The sequence below is a fragment of the Crotalus tigris genome, unplaced genomic scaffold, assembly GCF_016545835.1.
Source record: "Crotalus tigris isolate CLP2741 ecotype Arizona unplaced genomic scaffold, ASM1654583v1 scf7180000017541.2806704, whole genome shotgun sequence".
NCBI classification, from domain to species: domain Eukaryota; kingdom Metazoa; phylum Chordata; class Lepidosauria; order Squamata; family Viperidae; genus Crotalus; species Crotalus tigris.
In genome coordinates this window covers 2,233,606-2,258,592 of record NW_024096462.1, presented here as the reverse complement: position 1 = coordinate 2,258,592, position 24,987 = coordinate 2,233,606, and the positions used below count along the sequence as shown (strand labels likewise).

Genomic DNA, 24,987 nt, shown 5'->3' with positions numbered 1-24,987 from the left:
TTAGAACTGACATCTACATATTTCATTCAGTTAAATATTTACCTTGCTGACTGCAAGATTGTTGTGAAATCAGCTTTCTTGTATGTAAAATAAACTCAGGCATTCACAGCCAGCGAGACATTGAATTCACATTTCTGCAAAAAGATTAAAGACTATTCAATACACAGCGTGAACTCAAAAGTAGGATTGCTTCAGTCTTTCCCTCTCTTGGCTATAAAGATAATATATGATTGCACTTTATTTAGGGCAGAATAGAAGGAAGAATAGAAGGAGATATGGCTGGACCAAGGCTGGAATAGGGTGGTGTGCATCATCTTAGCACACTTGAAATAAATTTGTTAGAATCCCAAGGAAGCAGGAAATCCAAAATAAATGAAGACACTTAAAAAAAAAAGGTTAAATCATGTAACAGGAATTTACATTAGTTATTTTAGAGAGTGCTTGTGCATTGGGCTAGGTCAAATTTCTTACTACTGTATTGCTCTATCAGAGCAATTAAAATTGCATGTTAATTTTATTTGTAATTCTGTGGTAGTCAGAATAATGAACTGTACCATTTCTTATCTCATAAAATACTATGCTGTACAAGCATTCATTTGCAGCAGACCAGCACCATCTTGTGGTCTGCCTGAATATTGTTTTTTGTTTGTTTGCTTTGTTTTGTTTTGAATTTTTGATCTTGGTCAAAGTAATGGTAATTCTCTTTCTTATGTATTCTAAAGTTTACAAGAAAAGATTTTACATTTTATTTATTTATTTATTTTTAAATGATTGGCCTATCTCCCAAGGTGGAAAGTACAAGCTGAAACCATTAATCAGGTCTGTATAATAGAATGCAGTACTTATATCATTGCCGTTTTAAAATTTTTGTCACTTGAATCACCAGAAAAGCAGCATAAGTTGTGAGTTTACTTCTCACACACCTTGGGCTTAGAGAGGGCACCAAGTGAGATGCCCTGGAAGATAGGTAGCAATATTGAGAATTTCCAGGCCATTTACTTGGAAGAAGAGCAGCAGGGCCCCCAATTTGTGAATAAATGCGGGAGATTTCCATTCAACGGGCTCAATCATTCCACCACAAAGGCCTTGGAGGCTTAAAAACCATTCTGCCACATTTAGCTATTACGAAGAGTGCGGAACTACAGAAGGACATGAACAGGATATATAGCACAGTGGAAAACGCCTGGAATTAGGAATGAAATATCAGAATTCTCATTGTATAATTTGCAGCACAACGTGTACCTCTAACGCAAAATTTAGATGCCAGTAGTCCTCGACTTACGACCAGAATTGAGACCTGAATTTCCTTTGCTAAGCTAGGGGGTAGTTAAGTGAGTTGCACTTGATTTTATGTCCTTTTTAGCCACAGTTGTTCACCTGGTCACTGCAATTCTTTAGTGAATCAAATGGCTGTTAGGCGAATCCAAGTTCCCGTCTGAATTTGCTTGTAGGAAGCCAGCTGCGAAGGTCTCAGAAGGTGACCTTATAACCCTGGGACACTGCAACCATCGTAAATACATACCAGTTGCCAAGCACTCAGATTTTGATCACACAACTATGGGGAGATGCTGCAAGTCATTAAGTGTGAAGATCAGTCATAAGTCGTATTTTTCACTAAACAAATGATTGTAAGTCGAGGACTATCTGTACACATTTAAAAAAAAAATGAAAGAGAATCTGAGAATACAACATCAACATTTCCCAAGCTTTCTAGAACACCACGGCCTTCTCTTTTTACATGGTCCTCTCCAACATGAAAAAAAATAACTAGAAAGATTCAGGCAAAGCAAATAAAAATAAGGGCTTTATTCAAAATTAGTTGAACATCTCCTATACAATAAAAGTGAGCCCTGACAAATAAGTCATCCAATGGAAGAGAGGCTGTCCAATGATTAAAAAAAAATAAAAGTCCACGTTAAGACTGTAAGTGACCATCTTTGGGAAGATTTACTGGTTTTTGATCTTCAAACCTTAATAATCCTCCCATATTAAATCAGATTTAACATTCTCCATTTTATCTTCATTTGTCACAATGGTACCTTGTCACCGATTTGCGGAAATCTGGTTCTTACAAGGGGTTTTTCTCCTATGAAAAATTGAGGAAAACATACAAAGAAACATTTTATTGTTCCAACTAATCAAATCACTTGCCATCGTGATGCATACCAAGATCTGATATCCAACCTCCAGAGATAAACTGCTAAAATCTAACAGCCCTTGTCTAACACTTGGTGAGAACCGAAAGCTAAGCAAGTAGGCATAAAACAATTCACAATACGTGCCATATTTTGCTGCACATCATTAGAGCTATGGGCAAAGCATTGGTAAGGTGGTGGTGAGGGGTCTTTATTTCTCAGCCATAGGTTTGGCCTTCCCTTGATCTTCCACTTTCTTGATGGCAGCTTGTATGGCTTCTTGGTCACCCAGAAATTGGTGCTGGCCAAGCGGTTGCAGGTTTTCATCCAGTTCAAGGAGGACCGGCACGCCGGTGGGAAGAGTCACGTTGACTATAGCCTCATCCGAGATGCCTGCAGGGAAGAAGGAACAAAGTTACTGTCACTATCTTACACTGGTTGTAGGTAAGCTTTAGCTCATGAAATATAATGCCAGGAAGGTCTTCGATTTGGCAAAAAAAAAAAAAATGCACTTTTCATTTTAAAACGTTTTAAATTAAACCACATGAATGTCTATGGAGACCCTCAGTCATCCGGGTCATGGTTGTCCCAAAGGTGCTTTTTCAAAAGGCAACTGGATTTTGTTTCCTTGAAGATGTTTCACTTCTCATCCAAGAAGCTTCTTTTGTTCTTCAGAACTATATAACGCCTGATCTCCAACTCCAACGTATAACAAACATTTTGACATGTAAAGAAAGTAAAAAATAAACAAAGCCACCATAGATAATCTCTCACCTAACCAATGTGTTTCCTTCTTGGATCTAAGATTCATGCTGGACCCACCCAAGGTTCCAGTTTTCAAGAGACCCATCCAGATATTTCTAAGTCCACAAAGCAAGAGACCGTGTTGCCTCGGTATTTACCAACTTCCTAGACACATGTATACATGCATATATCCACAAACACAACAAAGCAACCAGTTGTTGCAACGAATATTCTACCTAAATTAAACCACCTTCCCTTAAAAGAAAATAAATCATGCCTTATGTTGTTGAGTTCCCTGAATTATGGATGCATAACACCCTCCATGGCCCTTCTCCAATCCTAGACAATGCATCTGGTCTGGCATCCCTGGGGTTCTTCTTGTCCTTAATGCCTGCCTCTTTTTCTTTAAAGAAGTTTTCTCTGCCCAAACATTTCAGGACAGAATCAAAGAAATAATAAGACTTTCAACAATGGTTCTACTTTAAGAGTCAGAACTTGGTGAAAAGAGGAAAAAGAAAGAGGGGGGAAAAAAAACTGTGTTAATCTTCCTGTACCAACAAAAGCTACGTACACGTTACAGCTGAAAGTTACAAACTTTGTCCCAAATGCTAACAGTTGTTTAGGAGACCCAGAACAGCTGAGAAACATCCGTCTTTATTTGACATGCTAAACAGGACAAGCAGCAGGAAAACCAGCTGGCAGCTGAGTAGATGGGGAAATTTCTCAGAGATGCCTGGAAAATGAGTTTGCATTATGAGAGCGTGGAAGCCTGGTAAAATTCATTAATTTGTTCAAGCTAGTCCAACTTGAGAGCAAAGTCCAGTGAAACTAGAGGGATGACCGTATGGAGGTTGAGCAAAGTACGTAGGAATTGAATAATAACAAAATAGATCAACTTTTTTTTAATCCAAGACTAAAAACATGCTTAAGCAGCCAACTTACCCTGTAAAATTGATGGAGTTATTTTTTTTAAGGAGACTTAACTGCTCTCACTAAGCATTCCAAAACTGCTAAGAAAAATAACTAAATGAATCCGAAATTGCTCGTCTCTGTAGATATGCAACAATCTTTTTTTTCCAAACAATTTTATTGATTTTTCCATTTTTGCACCAAGAAGCTTAAGAACCAACGTGGAGATAGGGTAATCAGTTAAATACAATAACATCCTAAATGTACAGCTCAAATAATACTCCTTAAAATTTCCTTCTCTATCAATTAGAATAATATAGTCAAATTAATACATTTCTAAATAAAGTTCATTCATGAATACATTCCTAAATAAAAATCCCATTAATCAATAAAAGTTATCAGCAACCCATTACCTATATAAATCAAAATCCTGTTTTCAGCTATTATTAATTTCCAAATACCATAGATATGCAAAAATCTTAATTAACGGCTCCCTGATCTCAACAATTTGGAAAGAGCCAATGATAATCATCTTCCGAACTGCTGCAAAGAAAACTTAAGTAACATCTATAAAGTCATCAGGAGTCTTATTTTTTATTGATTTTATGATCTTAGTTTAGCCAACTTGCATCATATCACACACCAAACTCTGCATATGCCAAATGAATGTTTATCACTTTCACAACAAGAAACATATTTCTTTCCTGTTTATAAAAGTGACTTTACTAGGTAGCCCAAAGAAATAAATAATACTCAACACAGCAGCTTTCCCCCCCAACCAGGATTCCTAGAGTAGCTACTGCTAGGAATTCTGGGAAATGCAGTCTGCATATTTAGAGGACACTCAGCATGGGAAAAACTGCATTATAGACCACTGAAGAAGTGATAATATAGAAAAGTACATAATGATAAGTGGCCACTGGCCAATCAGGAAAAGTAGGCCAGCCGCTGTTGTGCAAAGCAAACTAAAAGGGCATTACAAATTATTCCTGTTACAATAGGATGCAGGTACAACTTCTTAGTGAGTCATATTTGTACTTTCACTTAGAAGAGGGAGTTACAGCTATATCTTTATTTTCCCAAAGTAACACAATCTTTAAAAAAAAAATCACAGGAGTTTTACATAGGAAATGTTCTTCAACTTGATATGGATCCAGATGTGTCCCAACTACAGCCATATCAAATCCATCCAGCATATTCAAAAGATATTAGTTTTGTGCAGGGGTAGACAACCTTGGCTCTTTTATGACTCGTGGACTTCAACTCCCAGAATTCCTGAGCCAGCCATGCTGAGGGGAAAGGGAGAGGTTTCCAAGCTGAGCCATGCTGGCTCAGGAATCCTGGGAGTTGAAGTCCATGAGTCATAAAAGAGCCAAGGTTGCCTACCTCTGTGTTATAGGCTCACATATCTGGGAAACATTCATTTACACAAGTGTTTCTTTCAGATTTGTTTAAAAAATAGTGGGAGATTCAAAATATGAAAGAGATTGGAAGATGGGTGATTTAGAACTGTTCTTACCTCCATGAGTGATCACTAGGGATGTGGTGAACTGTTGGTGCAAACCATAAATGTCAACTAAAGTCAGTGTCCAATTACTTCAAATACTTGTAACATTAACTAGTTGACCTTTCTACATCCATCTACATTACAAAAAAGAGGTTGAGACCTTGGAAAAGTGCAGAGAACAGCAACTTAGATGATTAAAGGCCTGGAGATTAAAACGTATGAAGAACAGTTGCAGAATTTGGGTTTGGCTAGTCTAGAGAAAAGAATGACTAGGGATGACATGATAGCAGTATTCCAGTATTTGAGAAGCTGTCACAAAGACGAGCAAGTAAATTTATTTTCCAAAGCACCAGAGGGCAGGACAAGAAATAATGGATGGAAACTAATCAAGGAGAGAAGAAACCTGGAATTAAGGAGAAACTTCCTAACAGTGAGGACAATTAACCAGTGGAACAGTTTTGCCTCCAGAAATCGTGGGTGCTTCATCACTGGAAATTTTTAAGAAGAGACTGGACAGCCACTTGTCTGAAATGGTATAGAGTCTCCTGCTTGAACAGGGAGCTAGACTAGAAGACCTCCAAGGTCCCTGTCCGCTCTATTCTGATTGATAGTCTGGCTGACTGACTGATATCTTTGCATTATATGAATGGTTCTCAACCTGTGGGTCGGGACCCCATTTGGGGTCGAACGACCATTTCACGGGGGTCGCCAAACAACGCAGTCCGCCATTTCCCCCCCCCCTTTTCCGTAGCTGTGCTACTCCCTTTTATTCTATTGGCTTTTGAAAGCCAATAGAATAGACTCTCTTGAATAGAGTCTAATTCTATTGGCTTTCAAAAGCCAATAGGAATTGTCCAGGTTGTCGCTGCCATGCTGAGCCCACCAAAAGTCCCAGTCTGCAAATGGTGCTGCACCAGTTGAGTAGTCCTCGACTTACGACCGGTTGAGTAGTCCTCGACTTACGACCGGTTGGGGGTCGCGGCATTAAAAAGGTTGAGAACCACTGCATTATATAATCCCAGCACTTATTCAACTAAACTGAATAAAGCACCACTAGTCAGATGCAACAAGGAATCATATATAAGTAATCCTTGACTTACAACCATTGCTTTAACAACCATTCAAATTCATGACAGCAATGATAAAAAGGGATTTATGACCAGTTTTCACACATACAACTCTCATAGCATCTCATGATCAAAATTTGGCCGCTTGTCAACTAGAATGTATTTGTGATGTTTGCAGCATCCCAGGGTCATATGATTCTGCCCAGTGATTTCAGGACATCCCATCTGAAAATCTTGAATATTTGCTATTTATTGTACTATTTCTGTGGATGTTTTTAATAATCACAGTTTCAACTGCTCCTCAAATTGTTTATGGATTAATAAAACTGTATTAACTAAAAGCATCACTTTTTAAATCTCACATTAAAACTGACACACAGATGGTTAAAACTCCCAATTTATGAGGAAAGAAATATATGGCAAAATCAGCATCATTTGAGGAGTGATATATTTGTTTACATATATTTTAAATTACTTTGAGAGACCAAATATTTGAAAAAAAAATGCAGAAGGCCCTCAAATTATGGCCACAACTGAGCCCAAAATTTCCGTTGCTAAGCAAGAGAGTTAAGTGAGTTGTGCCCCATTTTATGAATTTTTTCACCAGAGTTTTTAAGAAAACCACTGAAGTTGTTAAGTGAATCATGCAGTTGTTAAGCAAAACTTGACTATGCTTATGGGAAGCCAGCTGGGCAGGTTACAAATGGCAATCAAATGACCGCAAGACACTGCAACTGTCATAAATACATGCCAGCTGCTAAGGATCTGAATTTTGATCACGTGTGAAAACTAGTCATAAGTCATTTTTTTCAGGGCTGCTGTAACTTCAAATGGTTACTAAACAAATGGTCGTAAGTCAAGGAGTACCCGTACAGGAAAGACAAATTCCTAGATCAGTGGTTCTCAACTTTTTAATGCCGTGACCCCCAACCGGTCGTAAGTTGAGGACTACTCAACCGGTCGTAAGTCAAGGACTACTCAACTGGTGCAGCACCGTTTGCAGAATGGGACTTTTGGTGGGCTCAGCAGGGCAGAGACAGCCTGGACAATTCATATTGGCTTTTGAAAGCCAATAGAATTAGACTCTATTCAAGAGAGTCTATTCTATTGGCTTTCAAAAGCCAATAGAATAAAAGGGAGTAGCACGGCTAAGCAAAAGGGGAAAAAATGGCGGACTGCGTTGTTTGGCAACCCCCGTGAAATGGTCGTTCGACCCCAAATGGGGTCCCGACCCACAGGTTGAAAACCACTGTCCTAGATTCTGTTTAAGTTATTACATGAGTTATTAGATCATGATGAAGGGGTTAACTTTCCAGACTTTTGGCTTCATCACTGGACACGTTTTTTAATTCAAATGCTCTATGGCAGGGGTCCCCAACCTTGGCAACTTTAAGACCTGTGGACTTCAACTCCCAGAATTCCCCAGCCAGCATGGGGAAGTTGAGGTCCACAAGTCTTAAAGTCGCCAAGGTTGGGGACCCCTGCTCTATGGAATGCAAGTGACCAAGCAAAAGAAAAGTCATGAATAGACCCAAGCAGAAAGTTATGCAAAACCCTTTCAGATCATAGCAGGGATATAGGATAGGGCTAGAAAGCAGTGTTTTGATTAGGACAATATATAAATAATAAGTAAATATGATATTTTAGACATAGCTACAGTATATTTCCTGTATCAAAAGCCATAAGGCACATTAAGAAGGTGTTTGGAAGAGACTATAATTTTAAATTTTCATTTAAAATTGCATTCTGGAACCATCCCCGTTTCAAAATAGTGGGTCAACCTTATTGGCACAGGAAATCATAGGCAAATAGTAAGTATTAATAGTTTAGATCAGCAAGAAGCGGTATTTATTTTAAAGCAACAAAAAAAACCTTTTTTTTCTAGAACGCCTCCGTTTTCCGTGGGAATTCATCTGCTTCCAGCAAAATTTGGCTGGCAGCATTACCAGGTGGGATTTTATTTCTCTTTTCAAACCACTGTCACCCAAGGCAGAAGACATTAATTAAAATGGAAGAACAGGGTCTGCCTTTGGACACAAAGCAACTGGAGTGGCAAGAAAACGGATTGAAAATACAATTCCAGGCCAGAACAAAGAGGAAAGTTATCAACCAGTAATTATGTCTGTTTGAGCCCATGCGCTCTTCCTATCCTGGCAGTCTTGACCAAATACAGGTAGTCCTCAACTTACAACCACAACTGAACCCAAAATTTATGTTGCTAAATGAGACATTTGTTAAGTGAGTTTTGCCACTGTTGTTAAGTGAATCACTACAGCTGTTAAATTAGTAAACACGGTTGTTAAGTGAATCTGGCTTCCCCATTGACTTTGTCAGCAGGTCGCAAAAGGGGATCACATGTCCCCGGAATACTGCAACTGTCATAAATATGAATCAGTTGCCAAGCATCTGAATTTTGATCACGTGACCATGGGGATGCTGCAACAGTCGTTAAGTGCGAAAAATGGCCACCCGTCATTTTTTTCAATACTGTGGTAACTTTGAACAGTCATTAAACAAACTGTTGAAAGTCGAGGACTACCTTATAATAGTAATGGCTAGAAGACCACCAGATCTAGATTGAGATTCTCAGCAGTTCTTCAATTCAATGTTTTAAGGAGCTTATTAAGGAGTTTATTCACACTTCCCTTTTAGTTTGTTAAACCCACATTTAATTTGAAGAAGCAGAACAAGAACTGGCATATAGACAATATGCAAGCAACCTGTTTCTAAGCAACAGGTTCTTTCGTTTCTAAGCAACGCATCAGCCCCAAGAGCACCATAATCCAGGATTGAGACACCTTATGAAGGGAGGGATTATGAATTTATGGAGGACTTTGAGCATAAAAGACCTGACCTAAATGTGGCAAGGGGCCTCATGTAATTCTTAATCAATTTTCACCTTTACAACATTCCAAAGATCTGCATGGAGGATTAAGACATGCTTGTATAATTAAAATTTGACAGGTTGGTCCAATATTGGGAAACAGCACATTTAAGTAAGCTTCACTGAAGAAATCGTTTTACAATTACAACACGACAGTTATTGTTCTACTTTTCAGGAGGGAAAAAAAATCTCATCTAAAATAAAAAAATGCTACTAGCTCGGGGTAAGAATGATGAACAAAAGTTGGTTCCAGGGATGACCTGAATCAAATAAAAGCATGTGAGATTTGGAGACAAAACTAGCATTTATTTGCTGGTAAATGAATGCTAAGAGTCTGGCTTATTCCAGACTATATGTATAGTATATCAAAAAAAGAATTTCTGCTCAATTCATAAGAAAGGCATTACAAACTAAACTAGTTGATTTGAACATATTTGAGACTGGTCAAGTCAACCATAGTTGAATAAAATGGAGGCTTATCTTTCCCTAAATTCTTGGAAGCTATGCTTACAGAATAGGGCTTCAAGAACAATGAGAGGAAAGAGTGGTAGGCGAACAAAGTTTTAGATATATTAGAAATCCTCCAAGACTCTGTACAGTAATCCCTTACAGCAGGAGTCCCCAACCCCTGAGCCAAAGATCAATACCAGTCCCTAGTCCAGTGGTTTTCAACCTTTTTAATGGCACGACCCCCCCCAACCGGTCGTAAGTCGAGGACTACTCAACTGGTCATAAGTCGAGGACTACTCAACTGGTCATAAGTCGAGGACTACTCAACTGGTGCAGCACCGTTTGCAGAATGGGACTTTTGGCGGGCTTAGCAGGGCAGAGACAGCCTGGACAATTCCTGTTGGCTTCTGAAAGCCAATAAAATTAGACTCTATTCAAGAGAGTCTATTCTATTGGCTTTCAAAAGCCAATAGAATAAAAGGAAAGGGAGTAGCACAGCTAAGTAAAAGGGGGAAAAAAATGGCGGACTGCACTGTTTGGCGACCCCCGTGAAATGGTCGTTCGACCCCAAATGGGGTCCCGACCCACAGGTTGAGAACCACTGCCATAGCCCAGTAGGAATCAGTTCACTCAAGAGCATCTGCACAAGCACAGGATCCAAGTAATGTGTGAACCCACCAATTCTAATTTGTGAAACCTGGCCCTGGTGCCCCAAAGACTGGGAATGGCTGCTTTGCAGGTAGTCCTCGCTTAGCAATCATTCAAAATTACAATGGGATATAAAAAGGTACTTAACACAACACAAAACCAAAGTTCCAACAGCTGCCCATTTCAACAGTCACATGACTCCATTTTGGGTGCATTTATAGCTGTTCGCAGCATCCACGCTCATATGACACACACACTCCTTTACATTTCTTTTGCCAGATTCCGGCATTGACTTCCAGATTCCAGCAAAAACACCCATAATGAGCAATTGGTTCACGTAATACCTGTGGCATTCACTTAATGACTGCTGCACAAAATGTGGAAATTCAGGTCACTCAGGCAATGACATGCGTAATGACCAGCATGATTTACTACTATAATTTTGGACTCAATTATCGTCATCAGGCAAGGACTACCTGTACCTTTTTGATGATCGACCTGATTAATGAGACTCCTTGTGACTCCTTCTTTGTGAGTTTTATTCTTAGTGAAGGGCAAGAGATTAAATTTAGAGAAGCAATGAAAGGATGGTGATAAACCCTCCTAAACATGTATGCCTTACCCCCCAGTCCAAAGCAGCCAACAGATGCAGTGGGGCACCCATCCAGATGCTTTGGATCTGAATGCTACACACCTCTAAAGTCAGGCCTTAAATAGACAACAAGAATGAAATCCTTTATACTTTACAGCAGTGGTTCTTAATCTGGGAGTAATTTGGGCATATCCTGGTGGGCAACGGAGCTATTTGTAATTGCTTGTGAGTTAAGAATCCAGTTTGGGACTTCCACTACAGAGATGCTTCTGTAAAATAACAAGAGGTTCAGAGTTTTCTTCTTTTGTGGAGGTAATGACATTATTCAAGGCCATGAAAAGGAGGAATTGGGTCAAACCATTTAAAGAACCATTGCTTAAGGAATTGGTCCAAAACTACTAAAAGCAGTCAAAGTGAGAACTAGGTTGGTGATAACAGATATGCCAATTTTTTGACAGGTCTTGCCCACTGGAACTTTTGTACCTTTCTAAGCAAGCCTTAAGTATCTATTACCAATGCTACCCATGGCATGATTCTTTGCTATCCCCACCTCAAATGGCATACAACAGGAATAGACCAACTGGTCTCTTCCATGTATTTTTAACTACAATTTCACCAACTTTGACAATAGGTTGGTCGGGCAAGTTACTTAGAGTTGACACTTGACCATTATAAAATACTCTTTACAAAAAAATAAATCATGCCCAAGCTTAGAGTATCCCAGTGGAGAGAAAAAAACAAGGATTAGATTATTTGAAGATTAAGTGTGAACATCAATTAGATTCAGATGTGTTGTTTGATTTTGGATTAGCGTATCTGAATGCAACCCACTGCACTTTGTAAATCATGGTTCAACTTAACTTATATATAAACTAAGATACCCTGACTTGATGAGTGAAATAAACCATGGCTTGAACCATGCAGACCCAATCCTTCTCTTAAAGCCTAATTTGAACCAATTGCCACCAAGGCAAAAACTACAAACTATATTGCTAAGTATTTATATTGGTATCTGAAGGTGTAAATGTGCCATAGACAACACTTTTGAAAGTGCTACAGATAAATTGGAAATTGATTCCTGACTCTCATCTCTACAAATCCCCAAATTTTCAGGAAAGAGAGGACAAAGCATAATAATTAAGCCAATATAACATCAATATAAGCAAGGTCTTCTGGCATTAGAGAGATCCATATCAAAAAAAACCTACTGTATTGAAGAGGCCTCATTAAACCCTGAGACACAAAGTCTGCAAATAATATGATCTCTACTCCACTATGAATCTTCCTAAGCCCAGAAAACTCCAACTGAACATATATACAACCTACCTTGGATACAAATATCCCAAGAAAAGGGGCGTTGGTCTTACCTGAATGCCTTTTCTCAGCATGACGATGGAGAATCCACCGATGGGTTTTCCTCGTCTTCTGCCCATAGATTAGTCGGCCAATTTTGCTCTGCCTCTCCTCTTGAGTCCTCCCCTCCCCAGTCTCGACTAGTCTTGAGTCCCTTTCTGCTGCCTGATCGGCCGATCGCAGCACAACCATGAGGTTGGCTTGCGTCCAGCTGGTAGCCGGACAAAGAGCGGACGCCATTTGCCGGTCACCAAGTGTGACCCTGGGCAAAAAGGGGGAAGCATTCCTCCTTCTCCTTCCATTTCACCCCTCCCACAGGGATTTCCAGCCACAAGAGGAGAGCTTCCCACTAGCCAGCTGATCCGCGGGTAAATTTAAACCTCCCACGGTTCCTACGGCAGCTTGTGAGCCGCGGAGGGCTAACAGAGCACTCACAGGCTTTTCTTCTGAAACTAGCCGAATCACCCAAGAATCAGCTGGTCTGCAGAGAGCCTTTAAACTCCGCGACTCTACCCCGAAGATCAGCTGGTCCGCAGAGAGTTGGCTACAAATATCCCAAGAAAATCTTAAGTATACATTTTTAAAACAATCATGTTTATCAGTTCTGGGGGGGGAAAAAAACACCTTAGCAATATCAGCACCCTTAAAATGTACCTTCCAGATGCTTCAGAAGAGCCCTCGTGCTGTTCCCATGGGCAGAAATTAACACAGTCTTCCCTCTCTTGACCTCTGGTGCTATCCTTTCATTCCAGTATGGAAGGAGTCTATCCAATACTTCTTTTAAACTCTCAGCCTTAGGAAGCTTCTCCATTGGCACATCACAGTACTGATACCGGCGATCGTTATATATTTCATGATAGTAAGGGTGGACCTCAGCGATGGGAGGTGGGGTGACGTCGTAGCTCCTTCTCCATCTTTTCACTTGCTCCTCACCATGATTCAAAGCCATCTCTGTCCTGTTGAGGCCAATCAGCGCCCCATAATGTCGTTCGTTCAGCCTCCAGGAAGATTCAGTGGGGACCCACTCCTGACCCATCTCCTGAAGCACAAGCCACGCAGTCTGAATAGAACGGCTAAGAATGGAGGTAAACACAAGGTCAAACTCAAAGCCAAGCATTTTGAGGTGCCGCCCACAGGTCTGAGCTTCCTTCACCCCATCGGCGCTCAGTTTCTGGTCCACCCAGCTACAGAATCGATTCTCCTTGTTCCAAGCCCCTTCACCATGTCTCAGCAAGATTAGTCTGTACTTGGCCATCGTAAGTGGAGCTCTCTTGAATCTGCAGGTTTTATTGAGAAGACATCTATATGGAAATAAAAGAAATAAATCAAATGCTTTGAATCACTAGCAATCGATATCATAAATTCTTCTCTGGAATTTCTGGAGGCCACCATGAGTAGCCCAAGGTAAATTGTTACTGTGATTGATCTTCCCCTGCAAACACAAAGGTTCTTCAAGGAGAGGATTCCTTGGGTTCTGGAGCTCATTTATAGTCCAACCAAGGTAACCGCAAGACCTAACGAGGTTAGCCCATGACACATGTGAACTGGATGGGAACTCACCTACCATCCAGAATCTTGGGCCAGTTCCCTAGGACAGATGTGCACTGACAAGTTGAGTAAGTATTCTTGGACAATACAAGTCTTGGCAAGTATTAATTGGAGTCATGGAAAAATCACTAGGCAGAACATACTGCCCTAAAAAGGTGCATTTTAATACCTTGCTCTAAGATTCTGTTCCTGGAAAGAAAACCAGGGCTGAGCCTGAATGAAATGACAGCAGCCTTTACTCTCTCCTTGCGACAGCACATGTGGTTTAGAGGACAATTTTGCCTCCAGTTCCAAGCACCCAATCTATGGCCAATCTTTAGCATTCTTTGTGGGCGAGCCATCTCAATAATAGTGGCTTGAATTTGGCTCAATTCAGAAAACCATAGTTAAGAACATCTACAGTCTGCCTGGGATCTAACCATAATTTTAATGGTGATCTACAGAAATCTGAAGATAAAATTTTCAATTTCTTTTTTGCAGTTTCATAGGGAAAGACAAGGAAAGGGGATAAGGGACTGATAGTCTTATTTTTGTAAACCATGGTTTTCCATTATGTGAAACAAATGGGAAAAGTTAATTGAATAGGATCTACTCCACAAGACCACCAAGACTTTGGAGTTTCTTCTCCGGAAAAGTTCAGTGTGTGCTTTTTCTATCAGCTTATTTTTCCCTAGGTGATAATGGGGTCCTCTTCCGTTTAGAGCAGGGGTGAGGAACTACGGACCCCTACTGTTCAGGAATTCTAGGAGTTGAAGTCCACAAGTCATAAAAAGGCCATATTTCCCCGCCTCTGGTTTAGAGAATAAGTTTCTCTTTTAACTGAAGGGATGTTTAATTATGCTCAAACCACATTCTACCTCTTCTGCCAGCTTTAGTTATCTTAACAGAGTAATTGGTTTTTGATATTTTGTTTAACATCTTAACACTGCACTGATGGTGTAGACTGGACACATCCTTCCATACATACATAGTGTTTGCAATTCATTAATCGATACTCGTAGCTCTCAGTATGTGGCAATAGGATGATGAAGGAGGAGTGGAAGTAGCAGAGATAAGAACAAGCACCTCCAGACTTAGTTATTTGCTTTGGGGCATCTGATGATTCCAATAATGTTCTTTGTATTTAAAGAATGGCTACACTGGCAGACAAAAACAACCAAAATTTTGGAGAAATCACATTTACCGGAACAAGAGAGCACAGCTGATTCTACCTAACCATTCCCACTGGCAAAGGTCATCAAAAAAAACCCTGAAAGCCTAGAACAGGAGTGTCCAACCTCGGCAACGTCAAGACCTATGGACTTCAACTCCCCAAATTCCCCAGCCAGCCATGAATTCTGGGAGTTGAAGTCCACAAAATAGCCCAGGTTGGATGCTCATGGTTTAGAATATCATTCTAATTGATTTCCAAGACTGGATGCTCCCAAATAAGCTAGGATGGATCAACCAAGAATTATCCCTGAGAGATAAGAGCCAGATCAATTCAGGACCCATCAACAGTCACTTTGGGGTTAGTTGGCCATTTATACTAGACGGAGGACCCAAGTGAAAACAACTGGCAGAGGCTACCAAATACAGATTACTTACAGTTAACTGGGATATTAAGGAGCTTAATAGCAATTTACTCTCTTTATAAAACAAAGTAAGTTACTCAATCATTTATAATTATGATATATTCAATAACTTTAATTTTGAAGATAATTGTAAAGTCCCTATTTATTCACATTGTACTCTGCTTTTTTAACCCTTTTTTTGGATTACTTTTTTTAAAAAAAATACTTAATTAAAAAAAGCCTATTTGGCAAGATGGGCAACATATAAGTTTAATAAATCAATGAAAAATATTTTTAAAAGATGACACAATAGAACATGGCAAACTGAACAAGGTATTTTCTATCCCATGTACTACTTTCCAATTTCTTCCCACGTATTAATGAAAATCAAACCACTTGATCTTTTAATACCCATTTATTACCCACACCCTGTGATTTTACCTTGATGATCCATCAATTAACAAGAATACATTGAGGGCACTCTGATCAAATTTACTCAACTCTTCCACAAAATGCTGTTGATCCTGATTTAAATAATTCAAATAATTTTCACACCTTTTTCACAAGACTTTGGAGAATAAGACGTTGGCATTTTAAGCTATTTGACTACTGTGTACGATTTATTGTACTCATGCTACATCGAGGTACTGGAATTCTAAGTACTACTTAAAGTAATGCTGTACTTGAGGTAGTCCTCAATTCATTTAGCAAACATTCAAAGTTACAATAGCACGGGGAAAAAAATGTTTACAATCAGTCTTTGTATTTAAGACTGTTGATCATATGATCAAAATTTAGCTGGGTGACCTTTTATTTATTTTATTTATATCTTGCCCTTATTATTTTTGCAAATAACTCAAGAGGGCGAACATATCCAAAACACCTTCCTCCTTCTATTTTCCCAACAACCTGTGAGGTGAGTTGGACTGAGAATGACTGGCAAGGTCACTCAGTTGATCATGACTGAGGCGGGATTTGAACTCACAATCTCTTGTGCCTGGTGCCTTGCGCTAGACCAGGGGTAGGCAACCTTGGCTCTTTTATGACTCGTGGACTTCAACTCCCAGAATTCCTGAGCCAGCATGGCTCAGCTTGGAAACCTCTCCCTTTCCCCTCAGCATGGCTGGCTCAGGAATTCTAGGAGTTGAAGTCCACGAGTCATAAAAGAACCAAGTTTGAAGACCCCTGAACTAGACCAAACTGGCTCTCTCATATTATCAGTGCCAGTGCCTCTTGCCAACTTAAGGTGAACCCAATGGACAAGACAGAAAATTAAGATAAGTGGCTAAACAAGTCACTTATCAAAGCATCCTCTCTCTATGTTTTTGCAAAAACATACTTAGAGAGGAGCAAGGTTCGCTAGTTCCAAATACAAGTAGTCCTTGACTTATGAACGTAATGGAACCTCCCTGTTATTGTCACAAATCATGCCAGTTGTAAATCAGGTCACGACAGACTCAATTTTATGACCACTTTGCAGTAGTTGTTAAGCAAACCCATTGTTCGCTATGGGACATTTTTACCAAAAACTGGAAATAAACACCAGGTTTTGTCATAAATCACAGCCACATCACTGCAGGTCACTGAAAACAATCATAAATGCAGGTTGGATGTTGAACACCCAAAATGTTGTCACCTGACTGCAGAAGAGTGCAAGGCCATTGGAACCAGATTGTAAGGAGGGAGGATCCATTGTAACTATGAACAGTTGCTAAGCTAGGGGTAGTAAGTTCAGGATTGCCTGCATTTCATTTGCGCATTTGCCATGTCAGACATTGAAGCAAGTAGGATATAGTTGACACAATGATGCTGTTACCAAATTGGGTAACGAAATGTCTGCAAACAAATAACAAAGCTCAGAGAGCACCAAGGGCCCCACAAGTCAACCCTGAGCTACAAATATTTCTTCCAGTGGTACAAGATTTTAACACGCTTTCAGAACTTCAATCATAACCCTGAATCACATTAGGAGATTCAGATCCGTCACACAGCTGTCATGAAGACACTGCATTTGTGTGAGGTCTTTTCAGGAAAACTGGGGATCAGCTTTAAAACTTTAATTTAATTATTTTTTAGTATTTAACTCTCAATAAATATGTTTTGATCATCTTATGTGTATGTATGTACGGTATGTATACACACACACAGAGTATATCTATATTTATCTAGATTCTAATCTAGAGAAAGAGAGAAACACATACATTATGTAACAGCTCATGACTGACGTATCTATTGTACAATTACCTTAATATAAGCTATAGTTTTTTCTTAATATAGTCTACCTTGTGTGAAAAAGTTAAATACATTTTATGCTTATAATAGGGGCATCCTAAACTGTAACAAACACTGACAGAATCTCTTTTTCTTTATATTCAATACTCTTCAGTTATCCAATTAATAGAACCTCAATAACCTTATACTGTAGAATTATAATTGCATTGAAACAATATAATGTATTCTAAAATACAACACAACATAATAAAGGGGAAAAATAAAAATAAAATTGCACGGTAAACAAACTACCCTTTGGACATAAAGGTTCCAAATTCCAAAATAATCCATTAGGGAGACCATAAACATCATTTTCAGAATTCAGTCAATTTATTACAGCCAAAGGCCACACATAAATCAAACATTCACATTTTCAGAATAAAGCAGAGCTATGGCAATTTGGCAGGAAAAAGTTCGGGTACTTGAAAGATTAAATAATTATAAAAGGAGTGTTCCTGTTAACTACCTTCAAAGTGTTCCTGTTAACTACTCTCAAAACCAATCCCTTGATAGAGCCAAAAATTACACCAAACTGAGATCTTCAACCGTTGACAAAGGCATATCTGGTTACAAATAGATTTCTGATGAGAATTGATTATCTGAACAACGCTGCCTGGACTTCTTCATGTCTATCTTCTCAAAAGATCACAGCAATCACACAGAAAGAAGGCAGAATGGTTTTTCCACTCTCAACTATGGGTGGCTTGTTTTGAAGCAGATACATTAATCTTTGCAATAAGTATTATAGGAAGCACCAGTGCTTTTTTTCTTTAAAAAAAAATGGAACTGACACACGTCATACAATCCGCCTTGCCTACCCTATAAGGTTCCATCCAAAAAAGGTGCCTGAACTCCGTTCTGGGCATTCTATGAGAAAAAAAAGCCCTGGGAAGCACAGTTGTTAATCACTAGATTTAAACCTGCGACTGTCACTGGCTACCATAAGCATGCCTATAATATCTGTATCAAGGTGTTTAAATAATGCTGAAATATTAAAGAACCCAAGAACCAAAAGTTGCTGAAAACAATGAATAGAAAGAAACTATGTACAGGTAGTCCTTGACTTATAACTACAACTGAGCCCAAAATTTCTGTTGCTAAGTGAGACGTTTGTTAAGTGAGTTTTGCCCCATTTTACTTCTTGCCATAATTAAGTAAATCACTGCAGTTGTTAACTTAGTAACACAGTTGTTAAGTGAACCTGGTTTCCTCATTGACTTTGTTTATCAGAAGGTTGCAAAAGATGATCACATGACCCCAGGATCCTGCAATCATCATAAATATGAGACTCCGTTGTCAAATGTCTGAATTTTGATCACGTGACATGGGTATGCCACAACAATCATAAGTGTGAAAAACAGTCATACGTCACTTTTTTCAATCCTGTTGTAACTTTGAACAGTCACTAAATGAGCTGTTGTAAATCAAGGACTACCTGTAGTTGAGGGACAAAGAGTAAAATCAATTATTAAAAGAAATCCGAAATTTAAAGGAGATCATAAGTGAATACAGAGAATCTAAAGCAAATGAAAAATGTATGAATGCGAATGCCAGACCAATGGATTTAGCACAATTGCTCAGTAATTATTACAGTTATGTAGTGCTTTGTATTTAAAGGCCAAATGATGTTTTGGAAAGTATGGGGGCATAAATTTAGCCCCTCTCTACAAATCTTTCATGTAACCACACTATCCCAGGATTGTGCAGATCATAGCTATGAAACAATCATAAGGAAAAACAGTGCTTTGCAAACATAGGCATATAGCATAACCAGACAAAAAGTTCAAGATTCAGCATTTATAAAAACCTCAGTCAAAAAAATACGGTGTGGTCTAAACGACATTTGTGTGTTTGTATGTATATAAGCCCAAAGCATTTGTGAATATGTGATCATCTTGTGAATTTAAGGGGTGGGAGCATTTTGCCTGTCTGAAATGTTTAATAAAGAATAAATGTCATTTTAGTTTTAGAAGGTAATGAAAACCTTCAATATTCTTTCAATGATGATTCTACAGATGGAATATGCACTGGAAAAGTATAAGCTGATTAGAAGAAATGGCTTTGTCTCAAAAAGCTGATGCAAGTGTAGTGTAAGACCAGAAAAATCTGGTGACAGTGAGTCATAACTCCTATCAATAAAGACCTACGTTGTTATGCTATCAATGATACCCACTGGAAAGATATTTTGCACTGAAAAATCTCTTAAGAGTTAACTGACTTTCCTTTGATCAAATTATAGACACCTTTCTTCTCTTAATGTTATTTTCAGTACAATGCTATTGACAGCTTTATTTTATTTCACAAAACCACTTGCTTTGTACTGGAAAAAAAACTCTAACCTCCACAAGATACAATCGTGAAAAACATAGCTATATATCTTATTATTTGACCTAATCAGCAATGTTGAGTTTGTCAACCATGGTTTGTTGACATGCAATAAATCACAATTAAGGAAACTCCCAGTGTAGTAAAATGGCACCTAGTGCCAAGTCAAACTCCGTGGCTTAAATAGGATCTGCCTCTCTCTCCGTCCTAATCCCTGAACTCTAAAGCAGTGGTTCTCAACCTTTCTAATGCCGTGACCCCATAGTACAGTTCCCCATGTTGTGGTGACCCCCAACCACTTATACATCACCGGGTGCCAGGGGCGTGGCCAAAGAAAAGGGGGGGGAAATGGCGGACAGCCTTGTTTGGCGACCCCGGTGAAATGGTCGTTCGACCCCAAATGGGGTCCCGACCCACAGGTTGAGAACCACTACTCTAAATGCTTTGACAACCAGGGCTTTTCAAAATGTTTTAAACTACAATTCCCATTTGCCACAGTCAGAGTAGCCAATGATTTTGGGACCCAGTAATGAAATTTGAACCCCACACTGCACTATAGCTTCCAAACTCTCAAGCTTTCAATTACGTTAAAAAAAGATCATTTCCAATCATTTGACCAGGATGGTATAAGCCAAGGTTTCTTCCTTTGAGTAGAGGGTTGGACTAGAAGACCTTCAAGGTCCCTTCCAGCCTTATGAATCTATGTTCCTTTTGTGATAAAGGCAAGTAGAGCTGCTACTCCTACTGAAACATATATGGAAAGTACAGAAAAGACAATTAAAAAGGTTTTTTATCCGTACAGACATTGCTAACAAAGCAATTTTAAGTTTCTTGTGGAGAACACAGTTAGGTTTTTTTTCCTAACTACATGCATATTTGGGGTGGGACTAAGAGACATTCTTGACTTATTATCCTAGTTTTGAGATGTATACAGTACTTTCATCTTTGTTCTACCCAGATACTTGAAGCCAGACATGATTTAAAACATGTCCAAACTACACTACTGAAAAATACAGAGTATCTGCCTTCTCACTGCATACAAGTAGTCCTTGACTTAAAATCACAATTGGGGCCAGAATTTCCATTAATAGGCAAGTGTGTTGTGCCCAATTTTATAACCCTTTTTCTCTTGGTTCTTAAGCAAATCACTGCAGTTGTTAAATGAATCATGCCATCATTAAGTGAATCCGACATCCCCCATGGACTTTGCTTGGTGGAAGCCAGTTGGGAAAGCCATAAAGGGTGATCATATGGCCCTAAGACAAAGGTCCCCAACCCCCGGTCCATGGACCAGTACCGGGACGCGGCATGCCAGCAACCGGTCCGCACAAACAAGCAAAGCCCCATCTGCAGGATGCAGGGAGCACACAAAACCACGCACTCTCCGGTCCACAGAAAAACCTTTCTCCATGGAACCGGTCCCTGGCACCCAAAAGGTTGGGGACCTCTGCCCTAGGACACTGCAACTAATGTAAATATATGCTGATGGCCAAGTGCCCAAATTTTGATTATGTGACCATGGGGCTGCTGTGGTGGTCGTTAAGTAGGAGGACTGGTTGTAAGTCACATTTTTCAATGCCACTGAACAATCACTAAGCAAATGGTTTTAAGTTGACTATTGCACAGACAAAATGGATTCAAAAAGCAATTACTATTTCAACATTCTTCCTTGCAGATATGTATTAATGCTCTGCTTTGAATTTTGCATAAATATACTTATTTGTAGAACATCCCATTGAACTCAGTAACAATATTCATGCATTATGCTACTGCACTTGCTAATATACTTACCCATGGGCTAGCAAGTAATTCTTGATTTATACAGACCACTAAATCAGAAACTAAATTGATTGACTTTGCACAGTATTAAGTCAAAACTAAATATATATTATGGCTTCAAAGGCATTCCCAATCTGGCATTCTCCAAATAGATTGTATTTTGAACATCCCCCAGAATTAAAGGACATACCAGTGGAGAGCAAGTTGGGAAAACCTGGCACAGCATGGCATATAAACCAGGACTTTTCATATAATCTAACCAGTATGCATTCCTTCATTTAAACATAAAACTCCTACATCTGAAAAGCAAACTTAGGACACATTCACTTGCAACAGAAAAGTATTTTTAATTGGTATGCTACATGGCTGTTTGACCAGCACAATCAAAACTAGCAAACCCTTTGTGTTATTTTAATACAATTATTCATTCCACACTGAACAGGTGCAAACATCTGGCCAACTCAAAAGCTAAACAGGGTAAGATGTGGCTAGGCACTGGATGAGGACCACCGGAAAAACCATTTGTCTCGAGCCTATATAGTGCCCCACAATATATAAAACAAAATTAATATCAAGCTTGGGATGAAGGCAAAAAATGAGTGATTTAAAAGCAGGAAGGAAGGGTAATTGGTAGCTTTAAGGTACCAGTAGATGGTTACAGAAATGGCACAGGTATCTCTAACATCATGTCCAAGAATTCTCAGCCGTGACCACAGTAAGATCTTACCGCTCTAACTTGCTTTTTAAAGGCTTCTCCCAGTTCCAATGCAGTGTGAAAAAAATCCCTGCGTTTATGACTTTTTAAAATAGCCGAACCAAAATTAGAATGACATAAACACACACCAAATCCTCCCCAGGGCACCCAGGTTCAGCCTTCCCCTTGCCTAGCTCTATGGACACCCACTGCTAGCTGGGTAAGGGGGATTCCTATCCTACTATTCTGCGTGCAATTCTCAGAGATCTAATTCCGGGGAGCCCGTTTTTTTCCCGGAGCCCTAAAAACACCATCAAAACGAACAGCCCAACAGCAGAACCCATTGGATTGAAAATAAAGCGCTTCAAAGTGAAGCTATCGATGCAATTCTATCTCTTCCCTGCTGCGGCTTAATTAAAACACGCATGCAAAAAGAAACACTTTTAAAGGGGAGAAAAAAAAGCATTATTCACCTTTACACAGCACAGCTGGGTCTGCAAAAATCCAACAACCACCAGAAATATAACACACACACCCCGAGCTGCAAAGACTGCGGCTAATATTTCCTAGCCGCTTCAAACAGAGTGCTAAAGAAGGGGAAGAGTTAGTAACGCCTCCCGGATTCGCCCTCTGATTGAAGTAGCGAGCTATCACTCATAGGACACCGCGGCCCTGCCTCTAATGGGAAAGCGCATAACAAGGATGAAGGGGCGGGAATAGATGACCTAATAAATTAAACGCTCTCCGGCAAGCTCGGTTGGAAGGTTGATGCTGATTGGTGGATGTGGAAGCTGTAACAGCGCGGTGCGGTAAAGCCAATAAATGGATCATTCCAGGACAAAGAGTTTTAAGTAGGGATCCAAAAGGCTTATTTATTGCATGTTTCTCCAAGGTTTCAAAATTTGAGAAGCTGGAAATAAGGTTGAAACACTTAGCAGACTCAGTCAGGCAAGATCAGGTGCGATTAGTCCTTGGATGGGAGACCACTTCGAAATCACAGAACTATAGACTAAGACAGGGCTCTTCAAACTTGACCCTTTTATGACTTGTGGACTTCAACTCCCAGAATTCCTCAGCCAGGCACGCTGGCTGAGGAATTCTGGGAGTTGGAAGTCCACAAGTCATAAAAGGGCCAAGTTTGAAGAGCCCCGGACTAAGACTCAAAAAACAAACAAACAAACAAAAAGATGCCGATAGAAAGCAATGCAAGCAGTTTCCTTAATGTGCCAAGAAAACTACCGTAAATGCCGGCGTACAAGGCGACCCAGCGTATAAGACGACCCTGTCTTTATAGCCGGGCCGCATTCCTAGAATGTCGTCTTATACGCCGGAAACTACCAGTATTTCCAGCGTATAAGACGACTCGCCATATAAGACGACCCCCGTCTTTGGTGCCAATTTCAGCGCTCGCGGAAGTCGCCTTATACGCCGGCATTTACGGTACATAAACATATCCATATCAAGACTCAAAGCTGACACTAGAGCAGTGATGGCAAACCTATGGCACGGGTGCCAGAGGCGGCACTCAGACCCCTTTCTGTGGGCACACACGCCGTCAGCTGGATTTTATAAAACCTTTTCGCTTTAGGCCTCCACTGCCGTGTGCAAAAAAAATCAATCAGTCAGTCAATTTCAACTTCTTGCAGGGAAAAAAAAGATTTTGCAAAGTTAGAATTGATTGATTGAACTTTTTAGTCCCACCCAGCCTGCCATTACCACCACAGCCATGCCCAGACAATGGGCCACACCCAGCCAATGGGCCACACCCACCCAGCACCCAACAATGCATAAGTGGGTTTTGGGTTGTAGTTTGGGCACTCGGTCGCTAAAAGATTTGCTATCACTGCATTAGAGGGACTTGGGTTATAGGACTGAGTTAAACAGAAGAGGCATTACATGGGTCAGTGTCCTTGCAAAGTCAAATTTTTGGTAGTTGTATAGTGATTAAATCTGACAATATTGGAAAAGGAAACTTTCTAAACAACCTCATTGGTATCTGATCAAGTTGTTACAAAATTAGCAATAGGATGAGATTGTAAAATACAGTAGTGGATAAATGGAAGCCTAATGTTATGCATGCCTACAAGGATAGAAGCCTCAAAAGAGTTTAATAAGACTTCAAATTTTATTTCAAGTACAGGTAGTCCTCAACTTACAACCACAATCGAGCCCAAAATTTTTGTTGCTAAGTGAGACAGTTGTTGAGTTTTGCCCCATTTTATGATTTTTTTGTCATAAGTTGTTAAGTGAATCGCTGCAGTTGTTAAATTAGTAACACAGCTGTTAAGTGGATCTGGTTTCCCCATTGACTTTGCTTGGCAGAAGTTTGCAGAAGAGGATCACATGACCCTGGGACACTGCAACCATCATAAATATGAATCAGTTTTCAACCATCTGAGGGTAAGTCACATAACCATGGTGATGCTGTAATGGTCATAAGTGTGAAAAATAGTTATAAGTCACTTTTTTCAGTGCTGTTGTAACTTTGAACGGTCACTAAATGAACTGTGGTAAGTTGAGGACTACCT

At 39.7% G+C, this 24,987-nt stretch overlaps 1 protein-coding gene across 1 annotated transcript; it reads right to left on the bottom strand.

Annotated features, from left to right (window-relative positions):
* Window positions 1–1,784: 1,784 nt before the first annotated feature.
* BPGM (bisphosphoglycerate mutase) lies at window positions 1,785–23,059 on the bottom strand. Its single transcript, XM_039368307.1, has 3 exons — window positions 22,933–23,059; window positions 12,944–13,590; window positions 1,785–2,528 (listed from the first exon to the last, which is right to left on the bottom strand). The coding sequence occupies exons 2-3, from the start codon at window positions 13,542–13,544 to the stop codon at window positions 2,347–2,349; spliced, it is 783 nt and encodes a 260-aa protein (XP_039224241.1). The 5' UTR covers window positions 13,545–13,590; window positions 22,933–23,059; the 3' UTR covers window positions 1,785–2,346.
* Between the last annotated feature and the right edge of the window lie 1,928 nt (window positions 23,060–24,987).